This window comes from Equus przewalskii, chromosome 3, assembly GCF_037783145.1.
Source record: "Equus przewalskii isolate Varuska chromosome 3, EquPr2, whole genome shotgun sequence".
Lineage (NCBI taxonomy): Eukaryota > Metazoa > Chordata > Mammalia > Perissodactyla > Equidae > Equus > Equus przewalskii.
Window position 1 is genome coordinate 23730387 of NC_091833.1, and position 14746 is coordinate 23745132.

The window sequence follows — 14746 nt, forward strand, 5'->3', positions numbered from 1 at the left end:
TAACACCAACAAGTTTTACAACCCATCTCAGCACAAGTCCTAAATATTAATAGCGAAAAGAAAAGTTAAGCCTTCCAACAAAATAGATAAAGGCTTGCTGAGGGGAGTCAGTGTTATTAGTGGGCAATCAGGAGACGAAACAGGAAGAGTTCAGCAGTAGATTTCTACAAGATAAAAGGAACACAGGTGCTGTATTGGAAAACAGGTACTGACAGAGTTCATGGCTAAATTATCGTGCTGTTTCTCTTGCCTCTGGCTCTGAAACCAGTCTAAAGCAAACATGTATGCACTACAGATTAAACAAACATATTTTATTTAAACCGTTTACCAGATTTAAATGCTATGCTAGTGACAGAATGAATAAAACCAATCACCAATTTAAGAAATAAAGAGGGGGGAAGAATGGCTATTACCAGACTGGACTAAAGGGACAGTACTTCTCTGGCACTTTCTAGCGTCAAAGCCTCACCGATGGCAGCAAGCATCAGAGACAAAAACTAACATATAGAAGACACACTTGTCCAACCTCTACTTAAAAATCACCTTATCTAAGCTACCAGAGGCAGACGGCTTTGGCCAGCAGGCTGCTTCCCCGGCAGGTCCTGGCACCCAACCCAGCAGACTCCCAGTCTCTGCTTCAGTTCCCCTCCTCTCTCCCATGCTGTGCCCTTATTTCCCGCTAGAAGAGGAATCGAGCAGAGCGGCCGGAAGCAAGGCAGAGATTTTACAGTCAGCACCCAACTTGGGACAGCCCCTGAACAAGTTTCAGGGAAACTAAAAGTAGGTGCTTCCCACAAAGGCTGAGGATTTCTAGCAGGGCAGGAAGCAGTATTCACACCAGAGATAGAACACAAGTCGACTGCTCTGCGCGTTATTACCCAATCGTTCGGCGCATTATTACCCAATCGTTCGGCAGTTAGATGTAGCGGAGGCCCTTCCCCCGCATCGTGGTTCTTGCTGCTGCCAACACACCAAACTTCCAACAGACTTTCCATTGCAGTAGCAGCCAAGGACCCTGCACCTCTTTCATGCCTGCCAGTTACATGGGTTGCCGCAGGGAGAATACACGCCTGCAGGCTCTTTTGAGGCTGATGAGACAGCTGGACTTCTAGGGGAGGACTTGAGCATACTGAGTTCCCTGCCTCAGTGATTTATATGGAAAGTATTCAAGAGAGTATTTGTCCTAGAACTAGTTTGCACTTTGCAATCTGGAGCAGGGGTAAGAAGCCTGCTGATCAAGCTAGAATAGGGTCTGGTCCCCCAGGTTTGATCTCCTCAATGATACACTATCATTGTCTTTATTTTGAAGATAAGGAAACTGAGGCTTAGGGAAGTTTAGTGGCTCACCTGATATGATAATTAGGCGGCAGCAAAATGGGACTCTACCTTAGGCCAGGCCAAGTTGATTTTCTTAACCACTGATCATAATGCCTCACTTCCCTATCTTGTTTCAACACCATCTTGATCGGGAAGCAAATGTCATCTGCTACTGTGATCTTACAACGGCAATTCACTATTCTGCACAGCGCACCCTGGACTCTCAAGACAAGTCCTGCTCCTCACCACATCCTCTTCATGTCCTCTGGGAGGGACTCAAGACCAGCTGAGGGGAAAAAGAAATTACTTACCCGCTTGTCCCATATCCGTACGTCGCCGTCATGACTGGTGGCAAGGCAATTAGCATTTTTTTTATTCCATTTGACCTGTGAGGCACCCGCTGCAAAGAAAAATCAGAAGAAGAAAGCAAGCTGCTGCCCTCAACGCCTTTGGAACCAGAGTGGAGCGTATCCAGGGGTGCCGGATAATGAGTTCCTGCTGAACAAGCACAGAACCCTTCAAGTTTCTATGGCTGCACCAACTCCACCATTAAAGAGAAAAGGAAGGCAAAAAATAAACGAATTAACACATGGGAACAGGATCAGTCACCTAATTGAGGAAATAACCTCACTTGGGAAAAAAACGACAGGTTGCCTCCGAGCAGAATCAGCAGGGAAATGCAGTTTCTCACAGAGCCGGAGCTCAGCGCAGCTCTGCTGGTCGGTAATTGACTCAGCGCACAACCTGCTCTTCATCATCGCCAGCCACAAGGCTGGCCCGCCCAGTCAGAAGAGCCTCAGCTCACTGCCTGCTCCTTCCCTTTTTATTTTTTTGGAGGGACAGTCTTGGAAAAGCACAGCCTCCAGCTGAAGCTCAGCTGAAGAATAAGCCCCAGTGTTGCCCAAATCTGCCCTCAGAAGGTTACGTGCACCATCCCACTCTCATCTCCCCATCGGCAGGTAGACATGGCCACTGGCCCTGCACTGAGTCAGGGAAAGGGAACGTCCCAGGCACTGTGTGAACTCAGTCCTTTTCCCATTCTGCCAATACAAAGGGGTAACAACCACCACAAAAGAGCTACTTAAGAGAGGAGGCATACTGTCAGATGCCGGAAGGGGCTGGGACATATCAGCACTTCCAGCTGACTCTTAAAAATAATTAAGTTGGGCCGGCCTGGTGGCGCAGCGGTTAAGTTCACACATTCCGCTTCGGCGGCCCGGGGTTCGCCGGTTCAGATCCCAGGTACGGACATGGCACCACTTGGTAAAAGCCATGCTGTGGTAAGCGTCCCACAAATAAAGTAGAGGAAGATGGGCATGGATGTTAGCTCTAGGCCAGTCTTCCTCTGCAAAAAGAGGAGGATTGGCAGTAGTTAGCTCAGGGCTCATCTTCCTCAAAAAAAAAAAAAAAAAAAAAAAAAATCAACTTAATTAAGTTAAACCAGAACAAAATAATTGCTCTTCTTCTCGTCCTTGCTCAGACAACAGAGAATACTTCTGCTTTGACACCTCTCCCTTCAGGTGGGCTCTATTACTGGGAACACCATAGTAGTTCCAGGGCTCTGGAGAACAACCTGACCCAAGTAGTCTAGAGAGTGCGAGAGATAAAGCAAGGATTTAGAATCTAACAGGAACTAGAGTTAAGGCCCGGAACTTATCCTTGCTTGATTTTGGTGAGGCTATTTGTTTGTCGGTTGTGTTTTTTCCTTGAGACACAGGGCATCTTAAGTCATCTAAGAACCAATGGTAGAGATCCCTGAAGATGAAGGAAGGTAATATATTCCTTAGGAGCCCCAGTTTCTTTGCAAGAAAGGGTATCAGCTAAAGAATGAGTAAGAAGAGCCTGCTCCATCTCCTCATGACAGTTATTTTAAGAGTTCCAAGAGAATATATACTTTTCCTAGTGGAAAAGTGGGAATGGTGGTGTATCAGAACATGAAGCCTCCCGAAGGATTCTGGAACTCCCTGCTTTACTAGGATCACGACACCAGAGTCAAACAGAGGCCCCAGACTGTAAGAGCTCTCAGACAGAGAACACTCTGGAGTATGCATGGACATGCTCTTAGCAACTTCCTACTGCGAAGGTAAAACAACGTGCTCATGGAGAGATGGGGACCATGGACTCTGCGGAGCAGCGGCAGGCAATGGCTGTTCCTCTTAGGGAACGTCATATCAAGCAGCTTATAAAGCTCCTCAAGCCTCTCATTTGCTCTTTTTTCCCAGGGTAGCTTTGCAACCACTGAGAAACCTGACTGAGGTGCAAAAGGAAAGAAGTCTCCTCCTTCTGTTTTTTAGAAGGACCTATAACAGAAAAGAAAGCAATTACAACAAGTGGGCTGAAAAAAAGAACTGTCTTTCATTTTAGAGTTCCTCTACAACCAATCTAACTTAGAAACCTGTAAGTAGAAATAACGAAGTCAGGGGGAGGTGACTGAGGCATTTACAGACCACTTGTGTTTTCATGTAGTTGGACGTCCTCTGCAACCACGCCTGCAGGACATTATACGTCTCAGATCCTAAGTGCCTAAAGGTGGGCGGGGGCACCAGATCAATAAAATTGTTAAGCACTTAGCATAAAGACACAGGTGCTTGACTCCTACATTCATTTAACAAACATTTACGGAGCATTTCCTTGGGTCAGGCACAAATGCTGACCTTGGCGGACAGCACTAACAAGACAGACGTGGTCTCTAATCTCACAGCAGAGATAATCCAGCTGCTTAGTACAGTTGTGATGCTAAACGACTTTAAATGATGAGGCGTGGGGGTAAAGGCGAAAAAAGAAGAATTACGCAATCATTTTGAAGGAAACACCAAATGTGTATTCAAATGTACCAAGGAGATACAAAGGAGACAGATAATATGATGTTTTTATCAAGGATTCCAAAATGCAGTCCTGATGATTGGGCTCCATCACTGTGAGTTACATCAGTTCTACGCCCAACTTCTACTCTCAGGAAGTAGTGGGAAGGCTCCTAACAGCCCCAGTGCAGAATTCCAAAAATAGTCAACTCCAACTGAGCAATGAAAACAGGGAGATCAGAAAGTAATTTCAAAGTTTCCGTGCGTCCATGTTAAATGACACCATGGGGACACGATCAGCATAATCTAGATTGTGGGAAACCATAGGACAAACAACATGATTTCTTCAATAAATAAACTGCAGGAAAAGAAAAACAAAAACAAACCAAAAAGGGAGAGCGAAAAGAAACCTACCAATTTAAAAAGATGAGAAATATAGCAACCACCTGCCTGTATGGACTTTATTTGGATTCTGATTCAAATAAGTTGTAAAAAAAAAAAAAAAAAAAGGAGAGAGAGAGTATTGGGGAAATTTGAATACTGCTTAAATATTGTGGCTATGTTTTTAAAGGATTCTTCTCATAAAGAATACGAACTGAAATATTTGTTGATGAAATGATATGATACCTGGGATTCGCTTCAAAATAATCCCAAAGGGGATGGGGGTGGGAGTTGGGACAGTGGATGGAGACAAAGATGAAATAAGATTGGCCATATGCTGACAACGGTTGAAACTGAATGATGAACACAAGGAAATTAATTTTCTTCTATTTTTCTAGACATTTGAAAGTTGAAAAACAAACTCATTTGGCTCCTGTCCTTGAATTCTGAAATAAGTTCCTGACCACACTCAACGGTCCGGACTCTAACTTCTGAGAGCAGCCTAAAGCAAGCCCTTTGCAACGTGGAACTTACAATTCTACCCAGCCACAATGGAATATGGGGAATGGGGCAGTCAGTATGAGAGAAGGAAAGGAAGGAATGGGAGGAAGACAAGTCGGGTGAAGCACACACTCACCTACAGCAGACAGTGCAACGGTAGGTTTCCTTGTGTCTCTGAAAGATAAAAGTCAGAAATCAAATGCCCAATTCATGTGCCACCTCCACCTGCTGCCCTTCCCCCTCTGCACACCATTCTTCACTTTCCTTTCAGTGGGTACTTGGAGTTCAGTGGGAACGTGAGGGCCTTAAAAAGAAGTGTAAGGAAAAGCCTGTCTCCATCCAAGTAGATGAGCTTTCTCAGACACTTCAATTGAGGCCATGTTTGAATTTCAAATCATATGGCTGTATCCACAGAAAACAAACCACATGATTCTGCATGGCCTGGGTGACCCTGATATAGAAGGGGAGGAAGCCAAAAGAATCCCTTCCTGGTGTCATTTCTCCTAGTGGAACACGGGGGACAGTCACAGAGGCATAACTCTGCAAGAACCTTCCCAACAGCATTTCAAAGGTGGAGTAAAAACCTACTCTGGATGTTCACAATAGCCAAGAGGTGGAAGCAACCTAAGCGTCCATTGACTGATGAATGGATAAACAAATGTGGCATATACATACAATGGGCTATTATTAGGCCTTAAAAAGGAAAGAAATCCTGTCACATGCTACAACATGGATGAAGCTGGAGGACATAACGCTAACTCAAATAAGTCAGTCACAAAAGGACAAATACTGTACGATTCCACTTATATGAGGTCCCTAGAGTAGTCAAATTTATAGAAATAAAGGAGAATGGTCATTGCCAGGAGCTAGGGGGAGGTGGAAATGTGAAATTGTTATCCAATGAGTATAAAGTTTTAGCTTTGGAAGATGAAAAAGTTCTGGAGATCTGTTGCATAACATTGTGAATATAATCATGGGTCGCTTAACAATGGCGATACGTTCTGAGAAACGTGTCTGTTAGACGATTTCATCATGTGTGACCATCCGAGTGTACTTTACAAACCTAGACGGTAGAGCCTGCTACATACATACCTAGGCTAGACGGTACTAATCTTATGGGACCACTGTTGTATATGTGGTCCACCGTTGACCAAAACGTCATTATGTGGCACATGACTGCATACTTACTACTGACTGTACACGTAAAAGTGGTGAAAGTGGTCAATTTTATGTTTTGTGTTATTTAACCACAATTTAAAAAAAAACCCAAAACTCTTCCTGGATACAATGGGAGACTCTTGGGGAGAGAGGCTCCACAGTTCCCTACAAATGGTAAAATGACAGCGCTGGGTGGCAGTCTAGGGCTACGAAGGCGAGACAGGGCAAATCTGTGCCTCCAGCCTCCTATTTAGAAAATATGAAGAGGAATTGTCAGTTCAGTGTCTTTTAATCTTTAAACTATGAAAATAATTGTTTTATGTAAATAAGGAATACTCTAACCTTGCCCCATAGCTCCTGGGGTTTTCTGTCTGTTTTCCTAAGAGCTTCTCTCTTCCGTTTCCCTGGACTTTGTGCTCCCTCTGTCCCTCTGGCACTGCCTTTATAGACTCATCACCTCTGAGGAGCCAACCGCTGTGGAACGCAGGTTACACACCCCCACCCCCTAGGAATTCCTTTCACCGGTCTGTCTGGTTTGTCAAACTTCAGTATCTGGCTTGTCTTCTGCCTACAGTTCTCCTTTCAGTATAAAACATCGCAAAGCCACTGCCATTTGGGAGCAGAGTAGCCTGGTGAGGGAAGAGGTGTCCCATCTGGGGGACTCTACAGACTCTCTAGTTAGTCACCTCTAACTGTTACGGCAAAGGGAACTTCGCTCTATAAATGGAGAAGGGAATAGACAGTGTTAAAGAACTTACGATGCCGCGGGCCCTGGGCCATGTGCTCCTTACTCTTTACTCCATGAAGAGCAACCCTACCAGGTGGCTCTCAGCCCCCTTTTACGGAGGGGGAATTGAAGCCTCACAAAGAGTAAATAAAGAGCTGAGCAGATGTGTCTCGAAGCACTGCCTGCTGTAGCAGATGTGTGTCTGTGCCCAACAAATCTCCCCAGCGTCACTTGCCACTTCAGTAAACGTCAGCCTGACTTCCAAATGCCAGCACCTGTGTTTCTCTGCCAAAGGGATTTCCCTGGCTGCTGAAGCCTATTTTGCAAAGCTTTGTGACAGGACTGAAGAGCCAGGGAATTAAGGCCCTTGGTGGCCACCAATGACTGACAGTGGATAGCACCCCCACTTCCTTAGCCTTTGTGGGTGGGACACCTCTGAGGAGGGAGTTTTACACTAGCATCTAGCGGTCCCCAGTAAGATTAAGCTCCACCTGGTCACAGTGGTACCCAGGTGGATAATGCATCCTGTATTTGTGCCCTTCCCGATCCTGTCTCTCTTCTCCATCCTCCTACAGTATTTCTTTCACCTCCTAAATAATGTGCCTGCAATGTATCCTTGTCTCAGGGTCTGTATCCAGGAGAAATCAAACTAAGAAACCTGATCTCTAAAACGAAGGCCCCAGATCATCCCACAACCAAGTGGTCATGCCTCTTAATTGTTCTTACTTGATATCCCAAATGTAGATGTAGGTGTCCACAGAGCTGGTAACCAGGAGATCTGGCTCAAACACTGCCCAGTCCAAGTCGCTGGGAACACAAGAAATAAACAGAGTAACAATGAAGAGAAAAAATTCAGAGTCCAGTTCCAAAGCACTAACAGATTTAGTTTTTAGTGGCTTCAGAAAGTCATCATTAATGGGCCACTTAATATGGTTTAGGCTAGGAGTCACCAAAGTTCTTTGGAAAAGAACAAGACTTATTGAGCTCTGAAGGAAACTTTCAGGTCATTCCCCCTGTCATGGCCAGCTATACTGTCACCTGCTCCCCAAAAAGAAATGGGGCATTTCCACTAAAATACTCACGCACACACACAATTAAACAGACAAAACAAAGGAAAAACACAAAGTAATTTTTGACTTATCATTTTCTAAATCAGACTCAATACAGATATCTTGAGCAAAACCAACATCTCCTAAAGCAGTGGCAAACAGCCATGTTGCCACACAGCTTTCAAGGAGGGCAAGCAGGCCTCTGGCCTCGGGCCCTCCCTCCTAAAAGGCCGTTACGACAGCAACAGTTAACACAGGCTGGGGGTCTAGCCTTTGCCATCATTTCCCAGGTCAGTTTGACCACTCCTATACTCCCTGCTGCTACTTCCCAGAATAAGTATTCCCCACCCAGAAACAGTGACCTATGGAAAGGATGGATCAACGAACACTCCAGAAGCCCAATGGAAGGTCACGAGTGGGAGGCAACTATGTATTTGGATAAGAGACTGTGAGGCAGGAGCTCTGGTGGTGACCTACAGCTGCTGAAGGAAGAGCAAAGGGCTGCACCCTAATGTCTCTGAACTCCTGGGCACTGCCGATTATGAGCCAAGGGATTCTCCTGGCATAACTTCATCTCCCTCCTGCAGCAAATATCACCTCTAATCTTTTATGCTCGACTGGGCTGTACCTAAGTGTCTTCTAGGATCAGGGTTAACAGCTACACGGATGCTGGTTCCTAAATACCAGTTATTCTTCACTGTGAAAGCCATCATCTCAGTGAATGCTAATGACCTAGCAGCCACCCACGGCCAACGCAACACAGAGAGTCAAGCCATGGGAGGAGGATGGTGTCTTCATTTCGTTCCCCAAGAGGTTGTGACAAAGCAAGACATGCCAGGGAGCTGTGGAGTGTTGGTGCCTACCTGATTACGCGAGTATGGCCTTGTAAGGTTGTGCCAACTTCTCCACTGCCATCTTTCCACTTGTAAAGGTCGATCCGTTGGTTACTCTGAAAAGAAACAAGGGAAAGAAGGCAGCAGGTAGCACATCAGAATATACGCTCTCAGCCTAATCTGCCTAAGGCTGAAAAGGGGAAGCCACGTAGAAACCAACTTGCATGGCAAAGATCCTACAGGTTAAGCTTTTCAGAAATAAGTACAATTAATATTTGAGCTAACCTCAGAAAAGGAGGAAAAAGAAAGCTTCAATCAAACTACATTTCACTTAAAGAAATAATAAACCAGCAAAGGCTTCCTAAATATCATGAGTTTATGAAACACATTGAAAAGGAAATAAAGACTACTATTAGGCTGTTTAACGATTTCTGAACTGGTATATATATAATAGACTGATTTTCATTTTAGCTTAGAGACATACTGATAGATGTATAAAGTTCTGAGATTTTTATCTTGAAACGCCAGATTCCAATTCTAAACAGGTAAGGCTCCTGTGAAAGGTTACAATTCAAAACAGCTTTCAATGGGAGAAGAGCGAAAAGAAAGGCCACTTCATCTTATAACAACATTCCCTGCCATTCCCAGAGGATCTGCTAGTGCCCTCTATGAACTAGGCACCTTAGGACACCTGTCCTCTGGTCTTTCCCACCACACTGCATACGGGGTGTCGTCACCCACGTCATAGATGAGGCTCAAAAGTTCGGTGGGTGCTCAAGATAAAAGTGAGTGTTGGGGCCCCGTGGCTGAGTGGTTGAGTTTGCACACTCTGCTTCGGTGGCCCAAGGTTCACCAGTTCAGATCTTGATCTCATCAAGCCATGCTGGCGCAGCGTCCCACATAAAGGAGCTAGAAGAGCTGGCTGCATATCCTACAGTTAGGATATACAACTATGTACTGGGGGACTTTCGGGAGAAAACAAAAAAAAGAGGAAGATTAGCAACAGATGTTAGCTCAGGGCCAATCTTCCAAAAAAAAAAAGTGAGTGTTGAAACTAGGACTTGACCTTAGATTTGCCTAACTCTAAAGCTCCTTCTCATGAGAAAGGCTTCCTTCCTATCAAGAGCAAGCAAAGGAAAAAAATCAATCAATGGAACTTCATCAAAAGTAAAACTTTTATGTACCAAAGGACATTATCAAGAAAGTAAAAAGACGATCTACAGAACTGGAGAAAATATTTGCAAATCATATATCTGATAAGGGTCTAATATCAAGAATATATAAAGAACTCTTACAACTCAACAGCAAAAAGATGAACAATTCAAAAATGGGCAAAGGATGTGAATAGATATTTCTCCAAAAAAGATATACAAATGGCCAACAGGCACATAAAAAGATGCTCAACATCACTAGTCATTAGGGAAATGCAAATCGAAACTATAGTGAGGTACCATTTCACACCCACTAGGATGGCTATAATAAAAAAATTAAAAAGCAAAACAAAACAGGAAATAAGTGTGGGCAAAGATATGGAGAAACTGGAACCCTTGTGCATTGCTGGTAGAACTGTAAAAAGTCCAGCGACTGTGGAAAACAGCATGGTGGTTCTTCAAAAAGTTAAACACAGACCAACACATAGCCTGGCCACTCTGCTCCTAGGTATATACCCAAAAAGAATTGAGAACAAGTACCCAAAAAAGTACATGTAGACACTTGTTCATATCAGCACTATTCACAATAGCCAGCCCAAACGTCCATCAGTGGATGAACAGATAAACAAAATGTGATGTGTCCATACAACGGAATATTAAAAAATGAATGAAGTACTGATCCATGCTACACCAGGATAAAGAAGCCAGATACAAAAGGTCAAATACTGTATAATTCCATTTATACGATATGCCCAGAATAGATAAATCCATAGATACAGAACACAGACTAGTGGTTGCCAGGGACTGTGGGGAGGGGGGAATGGGGAGAAACTGCTTAATGGTGTGAGGTTTTACTCTGGAGCGATGGAAATGGTTGGGAACTAGATAGAAGGAGTGGATGCAAAACATTGTGAATGCAGTAAATGATACTGAATTGTTCACTTTAAAATGATTAACTGTCTTTACAAAAAAGGCTGTATTTCTCACCACTCTTAAACAAATGCAGTGTTGATCCATTTGGACTGAGTACTGAGGGGTCAGCCTAAAGCAGTGGTTCCCAATCGGGGGCAATTTTGCTTCCCAGGGGACATTAGACAATGTCTAGAGACATTTTCACAATGAGGGGGAGGGTGAATGCTACTGGGATCTAGTGGGTCGGGGCCAGGGATGCTGCTAAATCTCCTACAATGCACAGGACAGCCCCCGCTATGAAGAATGAGCTGGCCTAACATGTCAGTAGTGCTGAGGTTGAGACACCAGGGACCAAATGATCAGGGGCTAAGTGTGAGAGGGGCACTAAAGGGCCTAGAGGTATAAGCCAACAAAAAGGGCATTCTTCCTAACGCACAGGAAAGAGACTAACAACGGGAAAGTAGTGGACTGACTCTCCTCTTCTCTTTCAGAACAGTGCCCTAAACCAGTTCAACCTCAGACGTCCATGGTGGAAGTCAGATAGTCATATTCTGTTTTGGAAATGATGAGGAGGAGCAGCTTTTTCTTCCTTCTAAAGCTGACAACGTTGCTCTTCTTTCTTTTCTCTGATGCTTCCCTCTCACAGACTGCCATTCTGATAAGAACACACCCAGACAGCACTGTGAATAGTCACATGCCCTGGGTGATAAAAAGGTTCCTTTATGAACTGTCCTTCCGGCCCAGTGGAAAAGGAGCCAAATGTTAAGATCCCGAATTGTTCTAGGAGAATAGAATGCTGATATAGAATCTGGCCAAAGATATCAGAGATGGTCTAGCCCAGATCTTTTTTCGGTCATGAATCCCTTAGAAAACTGAATAAAATGTATGTATCTTTTCCCTGGAAAAATTCACATATAAAGAGGCACATAAAATTTCAGGGGGTTAATCAATCTAATGAATCCCAATCAAGAAAGAATCCATTCCTTTGAGTGGAAGGGAGTATGGAAGCTTCTGATTCCTCTGACAGCAATGAAGGTCAACCCCAGACCAGCTCACCAGCTCCCCTTTAGAATGTCTTTCAGAGTCACTGGCTAGTTACATTCCTGCTAATGAAAACAGGATCTTAACACACACAGAAATGGAGGCAACTACCTGTTTCCTGTTCAAAATCTGGATTCAATTCTTAAAAACACAAGGTCCAACACCGATGGTACCAGCAAACATTTTCATATATATACATTTTTTTATTCTCTAATTTGCCTCTATCTTCCCTTTAGACATTCACACTTCTTTTCTGCCTGAGAAATGAGGGTTACATTCCGTTCTCTACATAGAATATAGACTGACCAGCCCCAGATCACACATTCAAAAGCCTTTTCTGTACTGTGTAAATGAGCTCACCGAAGCTGCAAAATAGTGCGCGAAGCTGTCATGAGGATTCCACTGTACAGCTCCAATGTCCCATTTGCTCTGGCGAGAGATCTTTCGGTGACCTTCAAAAGGGGCATCTAGATTAACGATGTACAGGAATCGACGGCTAGGAAAACAACATCAACATAACAGCATTAGCGTTAAGTAGAAAAGCACATTTAGAATTACATACAGTTTGCAAGCAGTTGCTCAAAAAATCCCCAGATACACATGATGTAGACAGATTCTACTCTGAAAGCCATCCAAGTGACAGGAGTAATTCAAGGTGGCTGTTAGCCAAGCAGGAGCCATAGCCCTATGAGTCTACTTCTAAACATGGTCTTCCCTTCCATATCCATGACAGTCTGATCTCCTCACACCAGATTTGGCTCCAACCCTGTCCCTCTCCCAGCCTTTTCCAATCCCCCAGCTAGGATTAGTCACTGCCTCCACATTACTCCCACTATGCGGTCTGCATCTCGACTGCAGCATTTATCCGTACAGTAGAACTACTCATGTTAATGCTCTCCTCCCGAACCAACTGAGAGTTTGGAGGATGGACCATGTCTTCAATACCCTCATCACTAAGCACAGTGCTTTGCATTCAACAAATGTGTGTTAAATTAAACACGTCACTTATCACTTAGCCAAATATCCTGTAGAAAATCTCAGACTCCCTTGCAAGTTGACTACTTGGTGAAGAAAATGAAATTAAATCTCTCAGGAAGGGAAATAATAACCAAAAAATACTAATAATTAAAATAACATTTAAGTGCCAATAATGTTCAAAGTGCCAAACAATGTCAAGGATCTGAAAACAGGGATGTCCTGTGTTCCTATTTCTCTTTTGTTTTAAGTAAAAAATCCTTGGTGTGTGAATCAACACCTCAGCAGCCACCAGCTCCCGATTCTCTGTTGGAGGGCACTGCGAGCCCCCGGATATCAGTGAGGACAGGTGGCCTCAAGAATGAAGGAAAAGATTAACAGTCCCTGCTCAGAAGAGGTAGGAAATGGAACGTTAAAGTGGCACGTAAAACTCTAGCAGAAACCCTAGGAGGGATGGTTAAGGGAGAAGAAGGAAAACACAGAAAAGACACAAATTCACAGAATTCCAGGACTTCTAAGAAAGTTGGTGCAGAACAAAGATCTAGAACCTCTGACTTCCTCCAAAGGAATCACCTGACCCTGCAGCAGGCAGGACGGCATCTTCCCACTAGAAGGAAAATCAGGAAAAGGCAAAGAGCTACAAATGCAGAGTGTGTGTCAACACGGGAGTTCAGAGACATCACAGAGCAAATGCAGAACAGCAGAAAGTGGGCACTTCAGGATAAATATGCCTGATTTAACATATGTGTTTGCCTTCATTCCCCACTGAAGACCCACTAAAACAAGAGTAAAAACATAAAAGACAGGAGACAGCCCCGTGGCCGAGTGGTTAAGTTCGCGCACTCCGCTTCGGCGGCCCAGGGTTTTGCCGGTTCGGATCTTGGGCACGGACATGGCACTGCTCATCAAGCCATGCTGAGGTGGCATCCCGCATGCCACAGCTAGAAGGACCCACAACTAAAAAATACACAACTATGTACCAGGGGCTTTAGGGAGAAAAAGGAAAAATAAAATCTTTAAAAAAAAAAAACGTAAAAGACAGAAACCACAAAGACAAAGAAAAGGAGAGTGGAAATGAAAAGCAAATGGACAACTGGTATTGGATCTAGAGTAAAGAAAGCTAAGGCCCAAGCGCCTGCAGAGGGGAAGTGAATGAGAAGCAAGCTGATTCACACCGCAGAACCCAGGACGGCTCCGGAGCCAGAGGCCTCAGTCTACAGGCAAAGGGAAGAGAGCGGGCTGGAGAACCAAAAGCAGAACAAAATAAAACAAGGGCAATTGCCTGAAAGAGTGCTATGGAGAGTGGTTTCTGCCTACCCACAGAGCCAGGTGCCTGCCTATCCTTCACCCGGATGCAGGGTGGGTGAAGTGCTTCAGAGAAACTAAGTCAGAGAAGCCCTGGGCCTGGAACAAGAGGCACAGCAGAGGTAAGTGTGAGGAGCTGTGCTCAGAATAGGGCTTGAAGTGGAATGTGAGACCCTTGGGCCTCTTCCCCTGCTCAGCACTCATAATGCTTGGCTTTTAGTCTTCAGACAATGACTAGTGACAGGAGGAGTCTTCTCAGGAGGAAATGACCAGCCCAGGAAAAAGCAAAAGCAAGCAAACAAATAACAACAACAAAATCCTGGAGATAATGACATTTGGGCACCCTCCAACAAAAGGGCCCGGTCCCAACTGGTCTCCCTACATCAAACCCTACCATTAACCCCTGTAAAGAGAGGTACCAATCACTTTAATATTAACAGAGAGTCCATGAGTCCATGAGCATCAGTGATCAGAAGAAACCTGAAAGACAGAGACCAACACAATCGAAAGAAAGAAAAAGGAAAAGGATAGCACAGAGGGAAAAAAAACCCTAGAATTAATATTCTCAGAAAGGTAAAAGAAGATAATGTAAAGA

General features: G+C 44.3%; 1 protein-coding gene across 12 annotated transcripts in view; it reads right to left on the reverse strand.

The window, feature by feature from the left end:
• WDR59 (WD repeat domain 59) overlaps positions 1 to 14746 on the reverse strand; it is an 83135-nt gene that overhangs the window by 49368 nt on the left and 19021 nt on the right. For all 12 annotated transcript variants that reach the window (XR_011538537.1, XR_011538538.1, XR_011538536.1 and 9 more), the window contains exons 3-7: positions 12232 to 12367; positions 8798 to 8883; positions 7612 to 7692; positions 5137 to 5174; positions 1629 to 1717 (exon numbers count right to left, since the gene is read on the reverse strand). Coding sequence is in view for 5 of the 12 variants with exons in the window: in XM_008523431.2 (XP_008521653.1) it covers positions 1629 to 1717; positions 5137 to 5174; positions 7612 to 7692; positions 8798 to 8883; positions 12232 to 12367 (430 nt within the window). In the remaining 7 variants the exon portion in view is untranslated. The remainder of the gene's footprint in view (positions 1 to 1628; positions 1718 to 5136; positions 5175 to 7611; positions 7693 to 8797; positions 8884 to 12231; positions 12368 to 14746) is intronic.